The 14,437-nt window shown below is 43.3% G+C and overlaps 1 protein-coding gene across 5 annotated transcripts; it reads right to left on the reverse strand.

Annotated features, from left to right (window-relative positions):
• Positions 1-7,916: 7,916 nt before the first annotated feature.
• Positions 7,917-13,009, reverse strand: PPP1R3G (protein phosphatase 1 regulatory subunit 3G). 5 transcript variants are annotated; one of them, XM_027838726.1, is made up of 3 exons: positions 12,668-13,009; positions 11,034-12,355; positions 7,917-10,604 (listed from the first exon to the last, which is right to left on the reverse strand). In XM_027838726.1, the coding sequence occupies exons 2-3, from the start codon at positions 12,127-12,129 to the stop codon at positions 10,453-10,455; spliced, it is 1,248 nt and encodes a 415-aa protein (XP_027694527.1). In that variant the 5' UTR covers positions 12,130-12,355; positions 12,668-13,009; the 3' UTR covers positions 7,917-10,452. The 5 variants fall into 5 exon arrangements, with proteins under 5 accessions (XP_027694527.1, XP_027694447.1, XP_027694712.1 ...); XM_027838646.1 differs by having other exon boundaries at positions 11,034-13,009; XM_027838911.1 differs by having other exon boundaries at positions 10,520-10,669; positions 11,034-13,009.
• Between the last annotated feature and the right edge of the window lie 1,428 nt (positions 13,010-14,437).

Below are 14,437 nucleotides of genomic sequence, written 5' to 3' on the forward strand. Positions count from 1 at the left end.
AGATTCATCTACATACAGATGACATTTGAAACCACGGTGGTAGATGAGTTCATCAAAGCCTGTTCGCCTACCAAAACTCCCATTCTCCTAATACAGATGAGCTTTGCAAGGCCTCAGAGAAAAAAATATGCAATTAAGTAAATTCACGCCAAAAATTTTTATAGTGATGACTTGGGTTAATAATTAATTAACAAATTGATAATATCTTTACTTTGATACAAGAATGGACTTGAAAGCCTCAAAGGTCACTTGCTCCTAAGATTCAGTTATTTTAAATGCTTGTTGAATGCCTACTTGTGTCTCAAGAGATGTAGAAAATTCCCTCAAAAAGGTTAGTCTAGCTGGTGAAACTAATAACAACAATAATAAAATAAAATAAGTAATAAAATAAAACCCTGGCATTTTATAACCCTTTAGGTTTAGACAGTGCTTTAAAAGTGTTACTTTATCCTCAACCATAAGAAGTAGGTGCTATTACTGTCCCCATTTTAAAGATGAAGAAACTGAAGAAGATGAGGTCAAGTGACTTGCCATGGGTCACACAGCTAATAAATGTGTGAGGCTGGATTGAACTTGGGCCTTTCTGACTCCAGGTCCAGCTCTCTACACATTGTGCCACCTACCTGCCTACTAGACAAAATTAACATGCATGAAAAAATTTAAAAAACAATTAACTGCCATACTGTGTTTAGCATGATGTAGTACTGGAATTCGGTGTTGGGTGGTGCAGTGGATAGAGTGCCAGACGTGGAGTTAGGAAGACGTCTTCCTGAGTTCAAATCTGGCCTCAGACACTTACTAGCTGTATGACCTTGGGCAAATCACTTACCCCGTTTACCTCAATTACTCAACTGTAAAGTGAGCTGGAAAAGAAAATGACATACCACTCCAGTAACTTTACCAAGAAAACCCAGTAGGATCATGGAGAGTCAGACACAACTGAAAACGGCTGAGCAATAACAACAAAGTCCTGGCCTTGAAGTTAGAGGAACCTTAGTTCTGGTGAAGGCCGAGGAAAAGTCCTTTGTCAAGAATAAAGAGGTAACTGATAACCTCTTGTAAAAGTTTCAGTAAAGTGACAGGAATACAAGCCAGATTGAGGTCCAACTTGGAGAGAGAAAGCAAACCACTAATACCCAAATCATTTCATTCATAAAGAAAAAAAAAAACTTATCTACACAGGCACCAGAGAATATTACGTTTTCTACACAGATATCTCTGGTTTTGCATTTTTTCTTAAGATGTGGTTTCTACACGAACATATGAGAAAATATGCTTTTCTTTGGTAGGTTTGTAAATAATTCATATTGGTGTACAAAAGGCTGGATTATACCCCAAATGAAAATCTATATGGAATCAGGGATTCACTTTTATCTTTAATCATAACAACTAGTATCTGGACACTTCAGCAATCTTGCCACCAGACCCAAATAGCTCTGGAGGAGAAAGTGAGGCTGGTGACTTTGCACAGCCCTACCTTACTTAAATCCAGTTCACTTGCATGTCACAGCATCACCTTCCTGATATCATGGTCCTCTCAGAGTGAAGGATAAGCAACAACCTCTGTGAATAGTAGTAGCTGCCCCACTGGGGACCCAATTGGAAATAGCTAGATGGGCAACACAGCTTCCTTCCTTCCTTCTTTTCTCTTCCTTCCTTCCTTCCTTCCTTCCTTCCTTTCTTTCCTTTCTTCCCTTCCCTTCCCTCTGTCCATATAGGGTATCACACCTGAAACCTCAAAAGATATCTTGGGGTTTATGGGTTAGATTTTTTTCTTAAGGACTGAGCCTTAAACCCAAATCACTCCTGCTCTCATCAATTGGCCAACAAGAGGTCTAAGGCCAAGCCCCACTTTGTCATTGTTTGGGCCCTGATTGGCTTGGAGTGAACATAAATAGCAATTGTTGCTGTTTTGGTCAGAAACCCTGAGAGTCTTCCCCTCCTGGATTGATTTTTTTTTTTTTTACTATTTTTTTGAACTAGGTTAAAAAAGCCATTCTCTGCCTCATTTCTTACCTAGCCTTAATTACTGAATGGGTGTTGCCTCAGGCAAACTGAAACCTGTCAAAGACCTTAGCTTGCAAAGGCCAAGGTCTCTCACTGGTCCAGGGACATCTCCAGTCATCCTGATCTATATCTGGCCACTGGACCCAGATGGCTCAGGAGGAGAAAGTGAGGCTGGTGACTTTGCACAGCCTTTCCTCACTTAAGTCCAATTCACTTGCATGTCATGGCATCACCTCCCTGACGTCATGGTCCTCTTCAAGAATGAAGGACAAGGGCAGTTATGTGGCACAGTGGATAGAGGACCAACCCTGAAGTCAGACCTGAATTCAAATCCAGCCTCAGACCAAACACTTGACACTTACCAGCTGTGTGACCCCGGACAAGTGACTTAACCCCAATTGCCTAAAAAAAAAAAAAAAAAAATGAAGGACAAACACCCGCAGTCTGACAGAATTCTTGAATTCTTGATCACACATTAATGTACCAAATAGAACAAGAAACTTAATTTTTCAAACATCTTTATTCATACCAGGACTGTGAACTCAGTAGTTTTTTAAGTATAGCACAAAACAAAATTAACTCAGAACATTGGCATGGCATACAAAGAGTGTATGTGTCTGAGAAAAGGAGAAGTTATTTTCAAACTATAAGGGCATCTCTGACCTTTTAAAAATCCAGAAGGAAAGTTGGGAACATATTTTGCTTCCAACAGTTCTAAGCTTAAATAAACAGCTTCAAAATTATTCACAGAAGGTGATGTACACTTGGCAAATCTCACTGGTGAATCCTAAAACGAAACTTAAGTAGCATTATGAGAAAGAATTCCCTAAAGTTTATGGTAATTACACAAAAATATATAATGTAAAATAGTAGCCTTAATCTTGTTGCTGCTGGGTTTTTAAAAATAGAAAGTTTGCCAGGGGGTTCTAACACCTGTCCAAAAAAGTCGATGGTTACCATTGCTATATGTCTGAGTACCCCTTGACAGAAACAGAACGTAGAATGTTACTGATTCTCACCAAGTCAAAAATGCAAGGTTGAGAAGGCAGAGTACAAGGAGAGTATTTGAGACATTCAAAATTCCAGCCTTATGAGGGATTGTCTGATGTTGGCTAGGTGCCACGTGGAGGTTGTGGCAAGATGGGGCAGGGACAAGATATTAGGAAGTAACCGGAGCTCACACTCCCGAGGCAGGGGGCTGTGCCATGTGGAGTTGTGGTGAACTGGGGTAGGAACAGGATACGGGGAAGTAGCCGGAGCATGTGCTCCTGAGGCAGGGGGCTGTGCCACGTGGGAGTGGGACTGCAGACAACGAGCTCCCTTTGTCTAGTCCTCTCCCTAGGTGCAGCGCTAACCCCAGACGCCTCCTTCCAGTATCCGGGCCTAGCTTCCTTTGTCATGTCCTCTCCCTTGGTGCAGTGCTAACCCCAGACGTCTCCTTCCAGTATCGGATCCTACAATCATTCACTGGTAGGCGGGCTGAGGAGGAGGGGCTAGGAAGGTACATAAGGGGCGGTAGGGGTCGGAGCTCGCGCTCTCTTGCTCCTGCTCTTGCTTTCCTGCTTGGCCTTGCTGTGATGGCCTCTGAATAAAGTTCAAGTGCTTGCACCTCCCGATCGGCTCGTCTCTATGTTTATCCGGGTGGGCTCCGAAGACTGGTAAGTATGACCTTGGCAGCCTGCTCCTGTTAGAAGGAGAGTGCACGGCGCGACCGGCACACAGCCTCATGCCTGGTTAATCTAAGTTGTATTCTTTGACCCCAAAGAAATAGGGCTTAAAACACTTGTGACAAGAATGTGTAAGAAAATTACAGCACCAGCAGTTAAATAAGCAGTTTCATACAGGCTTTTACTGCAGTTCCTCTTAGTGTCCTTCTCTTTATATTATCTGAAGCCTCTTTGTAAGGGGCCTTGCTTCTGAGATATTACAGAAAGTAATTACTCAGTTAAAATTCCAAGTTTGAAAAATTCACATTTCCTGTGTTACTGAGTAAATTGGCTGTTGGCAGAGGCCAAAATGACTGTTTGATCAGACCAGTGCCTCCTATTCCCACCCCTGAACTAAGCAAGAATCACCAGTGATTGCAACACCCTAGTGTGTATTCTGTGGCAAAGGAGAAGGTTCTGAATGAATAGGCCTGGATTCAGGGAGACTCATCTTCCTGAGTTCAAATCTGGCTTCAGACACTTAATAGGTGTGTGACCCTAGGCAAGTCACTTCACCATGTTTGCCTTAGTTTCCTCATCTGTAAAATGAGCTGGAGAAGAAAATAGCCAACCACTCCAATATCTTTGCTAAGAAAACCTCAAATGGGATCATGAAATGTGGAAAACTACTAAAAACACCAACAAAGTTCCCCTTCTCAGTCCCAAGGCAGAATTGGGAATGGCTACATGTATCCAAGAGGCCTAGACATAAAAAATCATTGTTCTTGGAACAATGGAAGAATACTTAAGTAGAATACTTGCAAGAGGTATTTATTAAGCCAGTTTTTTCAAAAGAGTGTTCTCTTATAAACCATGCTACCATGTAAATAAATCCATTTTATTATGCCTTGCTGCTAAATAGCACAACAAAGTCCCAAATAACTCAGAGAGCTCCATTTTAGTTGTGATTTAAGGTAAAAGCTTTCTTAAACATATATCAAATAATTCTCTCAAGATAAAATGTATTTTGTAGCCTGTGCATACATAGAATATGTCTGTGTGTTCCCTTCTAAACTGAAAGCTCCATGAGGGTAGGGACTGCCATAAGCTCACTTTGTATTCCTCCCCCTCCCCAGGCTCTACATATAACAGGCTTTTAATAAATGTTTATTTCAGTGAATAGATAAAAACTTGGAAATCCAAAGGCAAATGAAAGAATAATTTAATGAATTCGAAGGCCTGTGACTTCAAAAGAAAAATCACAACTTAATGAGAACCTAGACTAAGCCTAGGGTATTTACTTGAATTATGAAACGGGGTCATGTGAGAGTCCATCCTGTTTCCTGGTTGAGAAGTTGATTCTTTTTTTAAATGGATACTACATTGTTCATGGACAAAACTGAAAGTAAAATGGTAATGTGGCTTGGGCTCACTAAAATGTTTCCAAACTTGTCCCATTACAAGGTGAGAATTTAAAGAATCAAACTGTCAGCTGGTAATAATGACCCTTTGTAGCTACTTAGGATATGGAAAGACACTTTTACTGCCATGGAAAGACTGTAGCAACAAGGAGTCTCCCCACATATGTCAAGAGAAGGGTTGAAACCACAAATCTCCTTAATAGTACTGGGTGAAGAAGAAAAAGATCCTTTTTTAAAGACTATTCTTTTCTCCATGAATGTAAATCCTCATCAGCTTTAGTAGTGTGCTCCCTCAACACACATAACTCTTTATAAAAAAAAAAATCTGCAACGAAAACATGTTCATGAATTTTTAAACTCAAGAATATCGAAATGCTCCAAACAGCTCATTTTAGACTGCTTGTTCTAATTTACTCGGTATGAGTTTTTCAGCCCTTATTTGACATTCCAATAAGCAACAGAATAATTTTTTTAAATCCTTATTTGCTACCCTCTACAAATGGTATCAGATAAACTATTTAAAAGACAAGGGGCTGAACAATACTAACACCACAAATGAGATGGGTAAACACTATCAGCAGAGGGATCTTGCTGATCTGTTTAAAAACAAAACCCATTTCCATTAGTTATCCCCAAATGATTTCAGTGTTTCCAGTGATGTTTATTTTTAAGTATGTTTTCTAATTGAAGTCTCTATACTGATTGCTTATTTGAAGATGCTGCTTATTTTCTTATAATCTTCACTCCTATCCCCAGCCACCCTGATCTGAGCCCTTTCTGAATTTATATTCAGTTGAGATACTGCTCAGTTTTTTCTTGTTAAAAGGGGCTTGTTCAGCCAAGGTCAGAAAATTACTCCACAAAACACAAGTGCAGAGCCTCCTGAAAAGGGCTAAAAGGGCTTAGCAGCTTCAGAGGAGTACTGTTGATCCAAGGAACAGGGAGGAAACATGCCTACAGACCTCCTGACATTGGATTAAAGGTCATTAAAATGTAGTATTTATTAGAGTTTTAGAGACTTCCAGTTAGGTGACAGTGATCAAGAAAATCATATGAACACAGTTTTCCTTCTGACCTTGAATGGTGGTTAAACACATCTGTTACATGGTCCTGAACAGATGGCCAGAGTCAGGCGCTCCCAGAAAACATCTGGGCATTTGCCCATTTACCTAGAAGGTAACTAGCACTTTTCCATATGGAAGAAAGCAGAGGACACAAGCTGAAAAATCCACATCCTCTCAGCTCCTTTCCCTACTAATATCACTTAGCTCATCTTCTATCCTTACAATCCCAGCCGGGAATTATGCCTAGTGGCCTGGACTTCTGGGACTCTTCGTGACAGAGGTTGGTCTGAAGGTGAGTGGACTATGGTTTATTAGTGTTATTTGTGTATTTCTTCAGCACTAACTACTGCTAACACAGGGCTCCTCTTCTACCCTAGAAATCTTATATCCCCAGCCCATATGTAAATGTGGAATTGCAAATCTACCAGTTGTAGTAGACCCAAAAACTTCTTTCATGTCAGAGAAAAGGAAACAATGACTTCCCTCCATCTGGCAGCTATTAGCATCATTGACAGGCAGCACATGATAGAAATCACAACAATCCTACAAATGCTATAAATCCACGACTTTGAAGAAGTAAAACATCAAACTGAGTCAGGACTTCAAAACCAAAATTAACATTCTAAAATTATCCATGCACTGCTTTCATACTACAATGCCTGGGAAAGGATGTTTTTAACATCTTGACTAGAAATGAATTGTACGTTTTCAAGCTCTCCAACAATGGAACAGAAAATCTCTGCTTCAGTGTGATTTGATATCTTATGGTAGGGATGAAGGAAAGGATCTGAATTTCAAGGTGAGAGCTCACCTTTGAGTTTCTCAACTGTCAGAATAAAGAAAGGGGTTGAGAAACCCAAGGAATTCCAGGAGTAGAATTGAGCTTAGGGATCTTCTTGTCCTGCCCCTTTATTTTACAGATGAGGAAAATGAAGCCAAGAGCAATTTATCAAGATCATCAAAAATCCTGGTTAGAAAAATCTGGATGGAATGTAAGTTCCTTGAGGGCAGGGAATGTTTGATCTTTTCATTTGTATTTCCAGCACCTAGCCCAGCACATAACTGCTTGTTGACTGAGTGATTGATGTGAGAAAGCTGATTAATACTTTTGACCACCCAAGGAAGTGGCTGAAAAGATGAAAACATCCTCACTGCAGAGGAGGCCCAAATTGTCCTTTGATTCATAGCTATAGCTTCCATTTACAGAGCATGCCTCTCTGATTCACAGATTTCCCTAAACTTTTGTTCAGGAGCTACCCTACCACTGGCTAGCCGTGTTATATTCTTTCACCTCTCTGAGTCTCAGTTTCCACATCTGTCAGATGGCAATGGGGTTAAAATGGACAGATGTCTAAGATTCCCTCTAGCTCTAATATTAAATGATCCTAAAAATTGCATTTTGGTATCCTTCTAAAAAGTGATTGTCCTATTTAAGTTCACCACACAGCAATTCATTATATATCCAGCTCTTTCCTTTTTGACCCTGACTGGCCAATCAGAAACTAAGATATTTGGGAGAATCAGTTCATTATACTTGATCCCCCTTGAATCCTACTAAAGAAATTTAGTTAAATTCCAAAGTCTACCCATTTCTTCTTCAAGATTTAAAACTGATGAATGAAAAGCTTAATTATTATATAAATGCTCACATTCACCATTTAGGCTCAAATTCAGTGGAAAACTCAAGTCACTTCAGAAATAACTGGGGAGAGGGGCAGCTAGGTGTGCAGTGGAGTCAAGAGGACCTGAATTCAAACCTGGCCTCAGACACTTGACACTTAGGAGCTGTGTGACCCTGGCTTAGTCACTTAACCCCAATCGTCTTGCCAAAGAAAGAAAGAGCTAATGTCTATCTCGAGAAGTTCAGTGTTTCTCTGTGTTTCAGCAATGACAGAGGATAGCAAAGCAGAATTAGCTAATCAGATATTCAACTTTTAGTCACTGGAGCTACATGGCTATTTTAAATTATTAAAATACCAAACTGAATAACATTTACTGAAGAATGGGTGGAATAATGCTGCAAAAAATACATCTCCACTGTGTGTGTGTGTGTGTGTACATTTCTTTAATGTGTTTGGCAATACATACACCTCCCATTCCTTTACCTCAGAGACAACACTGCACAGGCTTTGAATTACTCATGTTAGCCCTTTGTAAAATCTCACATTTCACTATAAAATACATAAGTGATCTACAATACAAACTGAGAGTCTTCAAAATAAAGCTGTCTAACTAAAAATTTTCAATTGACTTCAAGTAATTTGCAAAGATGTATCCCAATTTACACAAAAGGCATGGGTATTAACAGTGCTTTCCACAGTTCAGTAGTTTCGAAAAACTACTCTGCAAGTTTTCCCAGAGAACACTGAAGACATCTTTTGGCTGTTAGCTATGTTTACATGCTGATATTATGGACTATCTACTTTTAAATGATGGCTTCTTATTTTGTAATAACAGGGTAATCTAACAGGGATAAAAAAATAAAACCTCCAAAATCCCTTTTAATTTTTAAGAGTATTTTGTTTAAACTTCTGTTACTACAATCAATTCTTAAATTATTTTGCATGTGAGTTGATTTTGGGTACATGGCCCTCCATAATTAAAATATTTATTTTAATTTTATTAAAATTAATCTGATGACATTTCAATAGATTCTGACTATTACAATGCATGCCCCTATTAACGTAATATTTGCTGATGCTAATTATAAAGATAAAGGACACCTATCCAAAAATAAATTCCCTGAACATCTCTGCAGTCCAAGGTATTGAATGCTTTGAGACAAGAAAATATCAAAGAGAATTGTCATGTTTTCCATGAATCTACAAAGACTAAATGGAAAACATGGCTTGTGCCGTACTTCAAATACACTGGTTTGTTGCTGTTGTAAATTACTATAAATAAAAAGGGAATTATTGCGTTAATAATATATGGCACTAATAGCACATATTAGTTGAGTTTTTGGTGGGAGTATTTATTCTAATCAAAACTGCTAACGTAAACAGTTTGAAAGTATTGCCTATGAAAGACTCATTGCAAGTGGCAAAATCCACTAAGAAAAAAGCTTAACTTGTGTTATGAGGGCAGTACTTTGTTAAGAACAACTCTTATCAACCCAATGGATTTTTTATTAACTTGCTATTTCTCCTTATTGCTGCAGGGATGCCCATAAATACTGTAAATAGCTATCATTCCACACATAACTAATGGTGCTAGACAAACAATGGAGCTTCATTTAGACAAAATTGAAACTAGCACGTAAACTAGTGAGGACAGACATGTGAATTGAATTTCTCATTAGGTAAGATCGCCACCCTCATTCAGTCATACAAGGATGGCTAGCTACAACATAGTTCTAACTTCTGGCAGCCAAGAAGAGCTCATTAAGTCAGTCTAGCATTAGAATTTAGGTCAATAAACCAGGTGGCAGTTGAGCAGCACAGATGTGTTACACTGGGGCTCCATTTAACTGATTTCACTTGCTAGACTGGATTTCATCACCATTGGTTGTCAAGTTATTGCCTCCAGGACAACAACCTTTAAATGTTTTTTTGTTCCTGGTCTTCAAAGAGAATCCAACATATCTAATTGCTAATGGCAGAGCTAAATAGTAGTTGTAATCTAGCTACTGTTAAAAGTTTCTGCATTTGGACACCTACTACAAATGGTTTTTTCAACTTGTGCACACAAGCCAACTAAATGATTGGCACTTCAAAATAATCTACAAAACATTGTTTTTTTAAAAAACAGTTGCCCTCTACTGAAAAAAAAACATGTATTTTAGCTAGGGCTGGCAGAAATTAGGTATTTCAGTGCATAATGGAAAACCAGAGCTTTTCCACACTGGGGAGAGGGGAAGAGGGAAGTAACGGTTTTAAAAACACTGAGAATAATTAAAGTGCATATATTATTAACCTGACAAATCTTGTCAGCCAAGGCCTCTGAACTTGAGGGCAGCAAAAATAGAAAACACATTGTCCTTAAAAAATGCTTCTCTATGGAAAGCATTCATACAAAAATGGGTGAGCTATACAGCTCCAAGTGTGGAGGTAAAGACTCTTGGGCATTTAACAGTTCACAATGAAAGAAATCTACATGTGCTACAAACTTTTCTGAGAAATATATGTGTCTAAGTGCAAACCAACCCTCGAGATTCCCTGGACAGATGTCACCCTCGGCTTTAGGGCACCTCATAAAGGACCTGTAGGCAAGGCCCTCTTTTCCTATGATTTATTATTGTCAGAGTTTCTTCTTTTCTCTGGGCCGCCGTAGCCCATAGTTTCTGAGAAATAAGGAAGGTGCAGTGTCCTCTGGTTAAAAGAATTTTCCAGTCTCGTGCTTTACTGGGCATCCCTTTCCCAAGGCAAAATTTGAAGGCTCCTCTTCTCTTTCTCGCCATTTCTGACTGTATTCCTGGAGACTCTCCATCAACTTTCCTCTTTCATGGGATTCACCTTGCTTGGATCCTATAACAAGCAGCAGCGGCACAGCTTTCGAAGCTTCCTTACACTCCTTTCTCTTTCTTCCTTCCCTCCTCAAAAAAAAAAAAAAATCCCCAGGAGTTTATGGGTGAGAAATGGGATCACCGGGAAAATTTCCCACAACTCCCCGCCGAGTTTGCAAGTTACCAAAAGAGACCCAAAGCTTTCTGAGCTTGTCCCTGCCTCTTTTCCTAGCTACCTCTCCCCAGTCCCCCCCGCCCCCGACTCTCCAGGTCTGACCACTAGACAAATGTTTGCATTTGGGAGGAAGAGGAAAGGGGTTGAGATCTGCGGTTCAATGAGGGCCCTCGAGGCTGCCCTCAGGAAGCATCTGCGTGGGATGCGGCAGCTGGCAGTGGCTGGGAGGGTAGCGCAGGGTGTAGTTGGCCCCGTTGTTGTTGTCCCAGAACTCACCCAGCGCACAGCGGTAACAGACCGCGAAGTGGACGGCGAAGCCTTGCTGCTCCTCCTCCTTCTCCCCGAGCAGTCCGGGAGGCAAATAAAGGGAAAAGTGAAAGCGCTCGGTGTTCGGCTCGCCCGGGTCCCCAGCACCCTCTTCAGATCTCCTGGTCCCTAGGTCTAGGTAAGTTCTGCCGGGTTGCCCCTCTTGCCCCTGTGTTTCCAGCTGTGCTGGCTGGCCGGGCTGTAGCGTAGCAGGCAAATCCAAGAAGGAATGCCATTCGGTGAAAGTGTAGCGCACGGTCACCTCCCGGGGCCCAGCGCAGCGTAACACCCTGCCGGAGCCCTTCACCTCGTAGGCAGGAGGCGCTCCGCAGTCTACCTGCTCCAGGCACACTCCCTGCAGAAGGAGGCGCTCGGAGGTAGCTCCGCCGGGCCCGGGAAGCTTGAAGAGAGGCTGCAGGCTGGGCAGCTGCGGCGCTAGCGCGGGAGTGGGGCGGCTCCCCTCCGGCAGGAGCGGGGAGAAGGCCGCAGCCAGCAGATCCCCAATCTGCTCCAGGTCCCGCTCCCGCATAGGAAAGCTCTTAAGGCGGTTGAGCACGGCTGGCGGCACCTGCGGCTCCTCGGCCGCGCTGAAGTGCTTCACGCTGGCCAGGCTGAGCCCCAGAGAATCGGCGAACTGCACCCGCTTCTTGCACTTGGTGCAACAGGCGCTGGGGCTCAGCAGCTCCTCCTCTTGGTCCGTCTGGCCCGACTCGGCACCGGGATCCTCGGGCTGAGGCTTCAGCCTCTGCTGCTGCTGCAATAACTTGGCTGCTTCTAGGATGGGGCTCGGAGGAAGCGAAAAGGAGCGGGTGCGGCAGCAGCGACGGGCATCCAGCAGCTTCGGGTCCAAGAGGCTGGCCTCTCTTCTGGGGAATTGGGGGCTGCCCCTAGGCAGAGAGGGAGGGCTCCGATCCGGAGACTCCGGGCAATTGTGGCAGTTTCCGCCGTCGCTCCTTCCCAGCCGTAAGGTCGCTGGATCGGGGCTCTCCTCAGCTAGCGGCGGATCTTCGTAGGGTATCGACCCCGAAGGCTCCAAACTTAGGATCTGAGGAGCCTGGGTCTCCATAGGATCACTGGGACCCGACTGCGCCCCTGTAGGACTGCTGGATGGGGTAGCTTCTTTCCTCTGGTCTCTCGTGAACTCTGGGGCTTCTTGGCCAGCCTTGGGATTTTATTGCCTACTTGCACGTGTAGAGAGAGAAAAGCTCTCCCCGACTTGACTCTCCCCAACCCCGAAATCTGCTTGAGGCCGAGAGCTGTTCCACTACGGAGTCTCCGGGTTTTAGCTGATGCTGACAAAGGAAAGGGGGAAAAGCACGGGTGGGAGGAGGAAACCAACGGAAGGATAGCCCTTCTATGGATCCAGTACTGGAATCGAACCTGTGATGGGCTGTGGGAGGGACCTAATTGCTGGGAAGGGGAGACCTCACCATCGCTCTACCTGGGGGCCCTCCCAGGGCAAGGTTTTCTGGGATGAGTTCAACTCACAAGGCTTCATTTGGATACTTCAAAACATGTACGCAGTTTAGGAGGGGTTGGGGGGCGGGGCTGTGGAATGACCCCGAGATAAGAGAGAGACTAAAACTACTTGGCAGCAAATTTACCTGATTTTCCTCGAGTACCCACGTCAATCTTATTAGTTCTGTGACCTGGGCAAGTATCGGCCTCTCTGAAGTTGTTCACTTTTCTGTAGCATAAAAATAACTTACTGCATCCTCTTCCTGTGAGTATTGTGTAGACCAAATAAGATATTGCAAGTAAAGCGCTTTATAAATCTTGAAGGGCTGCATAAAAAATGAACTATGATTGCCTGAGGGTCGAGTAATTTATGCCATTGTCACTTCCCCCAGGATTGCATCTGGCTTTATAAAGTGAATGAAGAATTTCGCAGATGATTAATTACAGCAGTCAAAACGCATACACGGCTTTGCTGTTACCTCTCGCAATTTTCCTTCTCCAGGTGGAAACCCATTCTGGGCACGGGAAATCCGTTCTGGGTATACATCTGCAGTCCAAACCCGCAAACAAATGAAAACGTCGTCAAAGGGGAAGCATAGGCTCAGGTCCGTGGGGTCAGTGCGTTTTTTGATGGTATTGATTTTGATGGATAGGTAGGTCCTACCTACCCTTTCCTAGCAAATCTGGACGCTTTCGTGCCCTATCCCCAGACGAAACTACCTATCCCTCCACTTTCTTCTTTCTTAGTTGTTCCAAAAACCAGGAGGCGCAGAGTTAGCTATGTACCCAACAGAAAGTACTTGGGCTTCCAGCAGAAAGAAAACTAGTTGGAGAGCTGAGTCTCTCTTTAAGAGAGCGCTGGCGGTCTTCCTTTTCGGCTACCGGAGATGACAAGCACTGGGGAGTACGGAGGTAAAAGAAAGGCCGAAATTGGAACTGTCTGGGGAAGCCGAGCTGGAAAGGGGTGTGTAAACCGAGCAGGGGGTGTGTCTGAGGGAAGGCGGAGACCTTTAAAAGCAGAGGAAGTACAGTAAGACATTGACCACCCACTTCAGTGCACGTCCCTACCCTCCTTCCTTTCCCCTCTAGTCCCGGCTGCGCTAAAGCACACATCCCGGACCAAACATGTTGCCAGGTTCTTCAGTAGGGCCCTAGTCAGTAGCCAAACTTCTAGAGCAATTCACAAACTGCCCTGTGGTGGAGGTCGGAAGAGCCCAGAGAAGGGAAGCAGGGCTGGGGGGAGGGGACAGGAAAGAGGTCTGCCTGTGCAAAGATGGCCTGGGCTGGGGAGTTGCCTCTCCAGCTAAACACAACCCATCTTCCTGGGTGCCTTTTCATTCTGGCATCTTTCCAAACTACATCACACTCAGACAGAGCCGTGTTTCGTGACCTAACGGAGCCTTATCAACCTCCCCAGCCCAGGCTGGGTCTGGCAAGGACAATTTGTGGCGCCAAGAAGGAAGTAGGAGGGCTAGAAGGAGGTCGCCCCCTCCCCCATTCTCCCCCACTCCCCACCGCCGCACCTCCCTGTTTAGTTTACTTTGGTCTTCACTTCCACTGGATGACCTGGGCAGTCTTTAAACACGCGAAGGGGATGTATGGTTGGATCTCAACTTGGTTAAAGAGAGAAACTACTAACGAATGTAGATGTAGGGGAAAAGATAGGAGGAAGGCACACGATTTTCTAATAAATATTTCCCAAGAAAAATTCAAATCGCTTTCTACCAAAATTATCTTAACTCAGGCAACTTTTCCATTCCTAGAGGTAAAATAGAGCCAGGGATTAGGAGCAAGAATATTAAAGGGGTGGGTGACTGAATTGTGCAGTAGAGAGGACTAGAAGAGATACACCAGAGTATCCCCCCCACACACCTTATTCTTAGGCAGGAGTCAAGGAATTCACAGGGAACTCCGAC

This window comes from Vombatus ursinus, unplaced genomic scaffold (genome assembly GCF_900497805.2).
Source record: "Vombatus ursinus unplaced genomic scaffold, bare-nosed wombat genome assembly UNPS02000577.1, whole genome shotgun sequence".
Lineage (NCBI taxonomy): Eukaryota > Metazoa > Chordata > Mammalia > Diprotodontia > Vombatidae > Vombatus > Vombatus ursinus.

What these genes read in the sequence shown, in the direction of transcription:
- PPP1R3G (XM_027838726.1), bottom strand. Translation starts at nt 12,129, where the DNA reads ATGGAGACCCAGGCTCCTCAGATCCTAAGTTTGGAGCCTTCGGGGTCG. An exon ending in CTGTTACCGCTGTGCGCTGG is followed by an intron (nt 10,605 to 11,033) that starts GTGAGTTCTGGG and finishes TGCTTGTTATAG; the next exon opens with GATCCAAGCAAGGTGAATCC.